Genomic DNA, 10,360 nt, shown 5'->3' with positions numbered 1-10,360 from the left:
TAAAATGATACCTATAAATATTTAACATAATTCAGCATATCGACCTTATTCCGTTATTGATTTGCATCTTTACAATTCGTTTGCACATCACTACACCTCTTCATAAGACGTGTAGGTGTTAGCGAGACAGGCAGATAAATATGATTTATGCACCTCAGTTAATAAGGAGTCGTTGTTTTTTTTAAAGGCTAACAAATTTTAATTGATATCGTTTTCGAAATTCATATCATTGTAAAAAGCGATGTTCGGTACTAAAACATTTAAATAGCTAATTAAACAAAAATATACGTATTCTAAAACTGTTACAACTATTTCTTTTAATTATAAATTATAAAATGCTATTTATACGTAATACTACATTTCCAAGAATGGAATGTGTCTCTGAATGAATGAATGGAACTCTGAACAACCCTTAAACTTTTAATTTTTTTTGTACATTGCAGTAATTAAAGGCCTCATTGTCCTCTTAATAGGGAAATATATATATATTTTTATTGACTTATGTGACGACATTTACCCATTATTGGTCATACCACAATATTAATGCATTACAATTATTTTGGTCACAGCTTATCATACCCGTTGAAGCTTCATGAAAGTTGAATAAAAATTAAAATCTATAAATCAGTTTCAAATCAAGATAAATACAGTATAAAAAAATCTACCCGAAATGTAATGAGAGCCGATTTATGGTAGTAAAATATGTCATGCATAATCTGTATGCAGTATGACCATGTTTCCACCATCTGAAGATTATAAGAAATGTCAACGTCAGAAATCAGAACAAATATAAGTTACAAAATTGAATTAAAATTGCTTTCGCGATTGTTGCCTCGATGCTGTCAGCTGATATGACAGCTGGGTTTGTTTTTAATTAAATACACTTCTCTAAATAAATCTTTAGATAGAAAGAAAAGATGCAAATATAATAATTAAAAAAAAAATAACAGTACCTATTCAAAATGCCTAAAGAACAATATCGGGAGACTTATGTCGGAAAAAAAATGTAAGTAAGGTTATGTTTATTGTTATTACTATACTGTTAGTATTTATTTCTGAAATTAAAACGAGATACATACTTTTCATTAAACTATAACAGTTCCATACCATTATTGGACATTCTGCTGTCTATTTAATTTATTTAAAGTATTAAATTTATATCTATTATTATTTTAAATTATCCAGACATTTTCTTTAATATGCTTGGTTTTGTGTGCAATCTTCATTTTTAACAAATAGTTGTTAGTTTATATTGTAGAAATGGAAGATACAAAAATAAAAGTTTAAAAAAAATGAAATGCAATGTGTCAATATATGTTGTAACTTTATAAATATATGTTTTTTTAGATCCCATGTAACATTTAACGTAGACAGTCCATCTGATATTCAGCTAGCAGCTCACATTCAAGTGATTACGAAAAATTTGTATACACAAGATGGCCAAAGAGTACCAGCTACATATGGAGTGCTGGATAGAAGAATGGTAAAACCATATAATATATTTTTTTTACTCCAATATATTTTTTGTACACTTCATAATCACGAAATAAATACAAAGAATTTGTTCATACATTACTATGGTGTTGATATTTTATAAAAAGTCAATTATTATATTTTTAGATCGCATACAATAATTTTCTTTTTAGGGAACAAATCAAAAAGATGCAAATTGTGAGACATGTGGTTTGGGATTGGCAGATTGTGTAGGACACTATGGGTACATAGAGCTGGCCCTTCCTGTATTTCACGTGGGGTATTTCAGATCTGTTATTACTATACTACAGACTATATGTAAGGTAAAGATAAATAATTCATTTTCTCTAATGTAATTTCAAACTAAGTATTTGTGTGATATGTCTTTAGTCGATTACTCAATATAATTCAATGTGGTTTATTTGATTACCAGAAGAGCCGAGTATGTAAATCTACAGATGTGGTTTTAAACTGCTTAGCAAATAGTGTTAAGGTTAATTTGCAAGTTAGCTTAATATCAAATTAATTGGTATGGTATTGTTGCGCAATACTCCATTGGCTTTCTGAGTTTCAACATTAAAGAGTTATCTCATTTATTTAGACCTGTGCGAAAGTAATGCTGGCGGAGCCACTGAAAAAATCATACAGAAGAAAATTTATGAATCCCGAAATCTCCTATCTTCATAAGAAAAATCTTAGAGCAGCCGTCTTAAAGAAATCAAAAACATGTAACAAATGTCCCCACTGTGAAGCCCTCAATGGTGTTGTTAAAAAGAGTTCTGCAGGTATTTTGAAGATAGTTCATGAGAAGTATAGGGCTAAAAAGCCCACAGATCCATTGGTGAAAAAGGTTTTGAGCGAGTTCAATGAAGCAAAAGAAACAAACAAGGAGATAGCAGGGATAGTAAATAGTGGATTGATTATTGAGATGAATCCCTTGGAGGTAATTTTTTTACTTTAATTAAAGTTTAGTATACAATGATATTATTTTCACGATCATTGTCACTAAACATTATCATATATATTATCATTCTGATTCTTAGTTTGATGTCTGTGATTATCTGTTTTTTCAAAACTTATATTTTAATCTTTGCTAGAGGGTCATATTTGTTTATTAGCTGAAGCCAATGCACCTGTGTAGATTTTTTATATGTACATATTTACCTTGGCTAATTCTCTGACTATGTTAGCAATATCGTTAGCAACGTTTGTATTATGTTGACAGAAAATTATAGAAAGGTGTATCTTAAATATGTGTTTAACATTATTCTGTTTGTTGTTGTATGCATAGCCATATATTTGACACACAATCAGAACTTGTACAACTGTGTTATCAGCTGTTGTTGTTGTTGCAGGGATAGGCTGCATGTTGTTTAAGTATAAATATGCAAAAGCATGATGAGAGTCCACTACCCTGTCAACATACATAAATATGTATTAAATGCATAAATCTCCATTAAGTTTACCTCTCTGTGCTCTTGGCTCTTGCAATAGTGGCGATTCATCAGTATTTATTTTTTCAGGTGCAAAATTTATTCCGACGTATCCCCGATGAAGATGTACCACTCCTTGGTATGAGTGTTAAAAAATCCCGACCCGAGGATCTTATTCTTACGAGGCTTCCAGTCCCGCCGCTCTGCATCCGGCCAAGTGTAGCTTCTGATATGAAGGCTGGCACGTAAGTTACTACGCATGGATGAGTGAAAATTTACTTTGAATTAAGAAATACTTATTTATAAACATGAAGTAATTGTTTTGTATGAAATTTCATTAATTAGTATTGACTTTAATTCAATTCTCAATACAAACAACACACTTACTACAGTAACGAAGACGACCTAACAATGAAACAGTCCGAGATCCTCCTAATCAATGACGTCATAGCTCGTCACGTGGCCAGCGGAGGCAAGTCCGAGATGGTGCAAGAGGATTGGGATTATTTGCAGCTCCATTGCGCATTGTATATCAATAGTGAGATGTCTGGGATTCCTTTGTCTATGCAGGTATGTATGATCTGTTCAATTTAGAGCACTGTCCTCTTGAACTATACGTGAATAGCTATTTTTATGATAACTATTGAGTTTTGTTTGGAAATGTATGCACTGAATGACTATATTTGGAATTATACAAATTGTTTGGAAAATCAACACGTTTGAACCTTCGTAATACAAGTATCAAACTATCGTTAACTTCGTGTTCGAGTGGCTTCAAAAGTGTCTCTCATCCCTGAGGCTGTAGGTGGACTAATGGACTTTCTTCCTATACGCATTTAACATTCCCTGGAATCGTAAAGGAAAACATCGTGAGGAACCCGGCTTGCCTTAGACTCCAAAAGTCGATGGCGTGTCAGACACAGGAGGCTGATCACCTACTTGCATATTAGATTGAATAATTATCATGAAACATATACAGAAATCTGCGGCCCAGACCTAAAAAGGTTGTAGCCCTAAACTCGTTTGGGGCAGCAATACCCTCAATTACGCTATACTTATAATTATACAATTCTGCCAACACTTTGCTCTTCTATACCAAGATAATCGTAGCGGCCTATACCGAGACCTGGAGTGATAAATGACCTATGTTTGATATTGTTCGTAACTCTACTCTCAAAAGGAAAAGGACTATCAGAAAAGATATTCGTCAGTAAGGTACCAGACTTACTACTTAATCATAATCGCAGGTAGAAACTTCTCTATTATTGCCTGCCTACCTTTTTACTGCTGGCAATCGAACCCAAGACTTCCATCAAGGCAATGAGCTTAATTTTTCAAATATATGTTGATTTCAGCCGAAGAAACCGGGTCGAGGACTAGTACAGAGACTGAAAGGCAAGCAGGGAAGGTTCAGAGGAAACCTATCGGGAAAGCGAGTTGATTTTTCTAGCAGAACTGTTATATCGCCAGATCCTAATCTGCAGATACAGGAGGTGGGTTACATTTGGAATGTCTTTAATATTTTTTATTAAAATAATGCCTGAAATAATTATAAATTAACAAAATCAGACCTTATGTCTAAAAACAAAACCATTTTGTCTGCATAGTAACTAACGCTTATAACGGGTGGGCCTTAATCTTTAAGGTTAGTAGGTTAATATAGAAAACATATTTTCTTAATGAATTTGATTTAATTTGTGAGTTTTTCCTTACTAGGGTTGCCTGGAAGAGATCGCTTGTTAGCGATAAGACCGCCCATTGCGTCCCCTATAATTTTTATGTATTATGGTTTTTGGTTCTATAAATGTTACGAAGTGTTAATAAATAAATAATTATTCAATATAGTTTAGAGAGCGCCACAACGTTTATAGCGGTCATACAATCTTTCGATAACAGTTTATTTGTTTTAAGCCTGAAATTAGGCTTCCGTTTCCCTAATTATCTTCATCAGCGCAAAAATATCTGTATGTGATTTTTATCTGATGTTTTGGACGTTTCGCCTTCATCATCGCTATCATCACGCCTTCCCGAAGGCGTAGGGTAACCATGGATATCCATTTGCGACGGTCCTGATTTAACCTTCTCTAGCTTCATCCACTTTCACAACATGAACCATGCATGCTCGTCGGTTATGGGTATCCAAATTGGGTATTTCAAACTTTAAAATAATCATGACTGTAAATTAAAAAGCTTAAAATTCTAACACGTGTCACAACGCTAAGAAACACATTATTTAACTAATCAGGGTTTATAGTATATATATATATATACTTATAGGTCGGAGTCCCTGTGCACGTAGCCAAAATTCTTACATATCCAGAACGTGTCTTTCCGGCGAATCTTCAATGGCTTCGGAAACTCGTTTGTAACGGACCGGACGTACATCCTGGTGCAAATTACGTACAACAGCGTGGATTCAGCCATAAAAAGTTCCTGAAATACGGTAATAGGGAGAAAATTGCGCAGGAGTTGAAGGTGTGTATATAGTAATACCTGTCGACTGAAATGGATGTAACACATATAAATCTCAAAAACTACTCGACCCATGTTGATGAAACTAATGAAAATATCAGATTTAAATTATAGCATTGATATTTTGTTTCCAAGAAATTGGTGAACAAATTCCTTAAATGTTTTAGTGCGGTGATATAGTGGAGCGCCATCTAGTGGATGGAGACGTAGTCTTGTTCAACCGCCAACCTTCCCTTCATAAGCTATCCATCATGTGTCACCGTGCGAAGGTTCAACCCCAGAGGACATTCAGGTACATCGCCAGCTTAACTGAAACTTTAATTTGTACATGACATGTTTATGAATAGAAATCTGGCTTTTCTTAGTATCTAATATATTTATATGTGTAAATAAATAATTATTTTTCTTGTAGATTGTTATTTTTTTTAAAATTGTAATATTGAGAGATTGTTGAAAAAAAATCCGTTGTCAGTAATGTCGGTTTACTCACGATGAATGTGACAACGTCATAAGAAAATGCTGATGGAATGGTTGCTTTTTCAAAAGAAAATTTTAATTTTATTTGTTTGAATGATGTTTTGTATGGATATAGAAAAGTGCGCAATTGAATTGATCAATTAAGTTACATTTGTTTGTACGCATAAATACGCTCACTCAAGTTGGAGAGAGACAAATGTCGAACGCTGCCGAACGCGGCGGCCGATTGTGCCTCTCTGTCGCTCGTTCCGCGCTCTCGCTTGCACTTCAAGCCTTAAATTGTCGCGTCAAAAATACTCGAGTTTTGGCTTTATCAATCAATTTTCCAACTGTCAAAGTGATTAGTCATTGCGTAGAGATGTGGAGTCACTCTGCTGCATTTACCATAGGAGTTGTTCGGATTAATAGCTGAATTTCATTATGGGACGTCGACGAAGAATACAAAATACCATCCGTTTCACCTCGACGTCCATCCACAACTGAGCATTTCTTGGACCAGCTGATCATTGAAGTATTTCCGAACCGATTCGAGTTAGGGTCCTTCAAGAAGAGAGCGTACCAATTATTTCAAGATCGGCAGCTGGCGATCCCTTTCGCTGGGGATCGCCAGTCTGAGCGTCTATGTGCGGCGGTATCACTTACCATGAGGTAAGCCTCGTCCCGTTTACCTTCTATTACATAAAAAAGAAGAATTTTTATCAGAACATTTTCGGCTTTTAATCAGGAATTAGATTAAAATAATTGTTTTGAATAACTTTGATGATAAACTCTAAATTTTAGTAACACATTACAGTTTGATTTGATTTAACACTGTCAAACAAGGATTTTATAGCAACACTGGATTATTTATAAAGTCAGTCATGAAGTGAACATTATAAACTCGCCCTAATTAAAGTAATATTAAACTGAATAAGTCGGTCCAGCTGAATCTCTAAGTTAGTTGCCGTTTTCCATGCTTATTGTGGTTAATCGCAGCCCCAACTACACTAGCACATCTTCATTATTCTTGAAACCGGTATATTAGCCAGATGTATCAATGCGTAATATTAACAGTTTGTTATATAGACTGTTAGCGAAAATAAAATAGTATTTATTTGTAGATTTAATGAATGTGTCTGCACACCGTACAACGCGGACTTCGACGGTGACGAGATGAACATGCATTTGCCGCAAACGGAGGAGGCCAGGGCAGAAGCACTTATTCTGATGGGGGTAAGTGTCAACCTCATGACAGTAATATACTGTGCTACCTTACCTTGTACTTTCTGAGTTTCATCATCGGACGTCGAGGCAGAATACGAAATTTCACACGTATCACCTCGACGTCCGTCGTTCCACAACTGAGCGTTTCTTGAGGCAGTTTCTGCCGAGCACCACCACTATGTGGAGTTGGCTGGTGAAGTATTTCCGAACCAATTAAACTTCGGATAATTAAAGATCATATCAATTATGACATTGATAATGTCAAAGAGCGGTATAACTTACTATCAGGTGAGTCTCTTACCTGCTTGCTCTCTGTTTTTATAAAAGAAAAGAGAAAGAAATACTTGATTTTTGACAGATTTGACGTGAATTTCCGGTTTTTGGTTAATTAAAAACAAAGCATCTGTGGTACGGTTTTTCGATCATAAATGTTTCTCGCAAATGTCGTACATTTTCTAAAAAAACGTATCTGTTTTCTTTATTAAACTTCTCCTATATCTGTTCAGCTGTCAAGGGTTTAGCGTCCAAACATCAGAGAGAAATTTAAAATATCCTTGTTTCCATTTAAAAATATAATTTGATGGCTTGGTCACGGTTCAATATAGGAAAAATATCATTAAAATAATAAATTATGTAGCAATGTACTGGCCAATTATATTTATTTTGGTCTACCCGCATATTCGGTATACTGCATCATTTGATTATCGATTTTCCAGAACAAATCAAACTTAGTAACCCCAAGAAACGGAGAGCTTCTCATTGCAGCGACCCAAGATTTCATAACGGGAGGGTATCTGATCACCCAAAGGGACACGTTCTTCACCAAACCGGAAGCTCAGCAGCTGGCCAGCTGTCTGCTGGCGGGACCTGACTGTAATATGAGGATAGATATGCCTCCACCAGCTATTCTTAAGCCGAGGAAGCTTTGGACTGGAAAACAGATATTTAGGTAAAGTTCTTTTTAGTATGTAATAAAAAATAAGGATTACATTATATACGACTTCCGACGGAGTGAACTCCGCCTACAATTTTCTCCATTTGTCTCTCTTCTTCGCTAATATTTTCCAATGTATCTTCGCTAACTCTTTATCTCAGTTAGTCCTCACTTTTTTCTTCCAACTAGGCCATTCCAAGAAAAGGACTCTGACCCATCTGTCATCACAAACGCGGTAAATGTGTGTTACGTATGTTGCTTTGTTACAATTTTGCGATGATTTTTTTTAATCTTAATTTTTTTCTGAAAGGTGAGATTGAAGACGTGAGTGGATGAAGGTGATCAAATTTTCGGATTTCGGTGTTTTTTGTGTGGATGAATGTGATATGTATAATTGAATTACTACAAACCTTAAAACCGTCGGTATAAAGCTTATTTTTGGAAATAAAATTTGAAAACGGTGTTATGTTTTGTCTCGCACCGTTTATAACTTTCAACCGAAGAATCGAACGCTCCATAGCCCTTTGGCAAACTATAATCTTCTTTATTAAGGCCTTATTTTAGGTATCGATCTGATAGACTATGGTAGTATTCGGGAACCAGACTAAGCGCATACTGTGGCTCGTGTACGTCAAAAACATATTGAATTTTGACATGCGGGAGTTAGCACAAAGTCTCGTTTCTGAATCTTAATCTTAGTGTCTGCGGAAAGAGGAATGGATTAGTTTATGCGAGCTAATGTATAATTTAATTGTTTCAAATTAAATATTAAGGTAACTGTCGAACTATAGTGACGTAATAGTGTTGTCAACATTGATGAACATTTAATTTTAGTACTGCTGACCTTAAATCCCAGAACGGTTCACTCAATGGGAGTCAATTGTCAATATCAAGATTAAGTAAATGACATTTATTGAAATAGAATGTGACGTATAGTGTGAAACAATGCGTTCATAATTCTTGTCAAAATAGACTATAGAAGACGAATAGAGTCAAAAACTGGAGTGATTTCCAAAATTGTTTGGAATTTTTAGAATCATATATTATACCTAAGTAATATATGCTACAAATATTTGCAAAATAACTGAGCAAGGTTCCGGTTTTTTTTTAATATTATGGTAATAGTTTTGACTTTATCCAAAGGTCCCGGTATTGAATATAACCAATATATATTTCGTGTAGATATATAACTGTAATTTTTTCCTTAATTAATTTTGCGTTCTCTGACAAACTTTACGTCCTAAAAACATGATGTTTTCAAATAAATCTTAAAAATTGTTTTCTGAAAGGTGAATTACATGATATGATATGAATTAATTAATTTTGCGTTCTCTGACAAACTTTACGTCCTAAAAACATGATTTTTTCAAATAAATCTTAAAAATTGTTTTCTGAAAGGTGAATTACATGATATGATATGAATTAATTAATTTTGCGTTCTCTCACAAACTTTACGTCCTAAAAACATGATTTTTTCAAATAAATCTTAAAAATTGTTTTCTAACAGGTGAATTACATGATATGATATGAATTAATTAATTTTGCGTTCTCTGACAAACTTTACGTCCTAAAAACATGATTTTTTCAAATAAATCTTAAAAATTGTTTTCTAAAAGGTGAATTACATGATATGATATGAATTAATTAATTTTGCGTTCTCTGACAAACTTTAAGTCCTAAAAACATGATTTTTTCAAATAAATCTTAAAAATTGTTTTCTAAAAGGTGAATTACATGATATGATATGAATTAATTAATTTTGCGTTCTCTGACAAACTTTACGTCCTAAAAACATGATTTTTTCAAATAAATCTTAAAAATTGTTTTCTAAAAGGTGAATTACATGATATGATATGAATTAATTAATTTTGCGTTCTCTGACAAACTTTACGTCCTAAAAACATGTTTTTTTCAAATAAATCTTAAAAATTGTTTTCTAAAAGGTGAATTATATGATATGATATGAATTAATTAATTTTGCGTTCTCTGACAAACTTTAAGTCCTAAAAACATGATTTTTTCAAATAAATCTTAAAAATTGTTTTCTAAAAGGTGAATTACATGATATGATATGAATTAATTAATTTTGCGTTCTCTGACAAACTTTAAGTCCTAAAAACATGATTTTTTCAAATAAATCTTAAAAATTGTTTTCTGAAAGGTGAATTACATGATATGATATGAATTAATTAATTTTGCGTTCTCTGACAAACTTTACGTCCTAAAAACATGATTTTTTCAAATAAATCTTAAAAATTGTTTTCTAAAAGGTGAATTACATGATATGATATGAATTAATTAATTTTGCGTTCTCTGACAAACTTTACGTCCTAAAAACATGATTTTTTCAAATAAATCTTAAAAATTG

The 10,360-nt window shown here is 33.4% G+C and overlaps 1 protein-coding gene across 1 annotated transcript in view; it reads left to right on the top strand.

The window, feature by feature from the left end:
• The first annotated feature begins 833 nt into the window (after positions 1 to 833).
• The window catches only part of LOC123720820 (DNA-directed RNA polymerase III subunit RPC1), a 21,906-nt gene continuing 12,379 nt past the window's right edge, over positions 834 to 10,360 (top strand). The window contains exons 1-11 of the mRNA XM_045677593.1: positions 834 to 1,006; positions 1,348 to 1,483; positions 1,647 to 1,796; positions 2,075 to 2,416; positions 2,997 to 3,151; positions 3,299 to 3,476; positions 4,262 to 4,399; positions 5,184 to 5,381; positions 5,546 to 5,670; positions 6,956 to 7,067; positions 7,775 to 8,007. Coding sequence (XP_045533549.1) covers positions 963 to 1,006; positions 1,348 to 1,483; positions 1,647 to 1,796; positions 2,075 to 2,416; positions 2,997 to 3,151; positions 3,299 to 3,476; positions 4,262 to 4,399; positions 5,184 to 5,381; positions 5,546 to 5,670; positions 6,956 to 7,067; positions 7,775 to 8,007 — 1,811 coding nt within the window. The 5' untranslated portion in view covers positions 834 to 962. The remainder of the gene's footprint in view (positions 1,007 to 1,347; positions 1,484 to 1,646; positions 1,797 to 2,074; positions 2,417 to 2,996; positions 3,152 to 3,298; positions 3,477 to 4,261; positions 4,400 to 5,183; positions 5,382 to 5,545; positions 5,671 to 6,955; positions 7,068 to 7,774; positions 8,008 to 10,360) is intronic.

This window comes from Pieris brassicae, chromosome 2 (genome assembly GCF_905147105.1).
Source record: "Pieris brassicae chromosome 2, ilPieBrab1.1, whole genome shotgun sequence".
Lineage (NCBI taxonomy): Eukaryota > Metazoa > Arthropoda > Insecta > Lepidoptera > Pieridae > Pieris > Pieris brassicae.
Note: the sequence above shows the minus strand (reverse complement) of the source record. Positions and strands in the feature narration are given on the sequence as shown.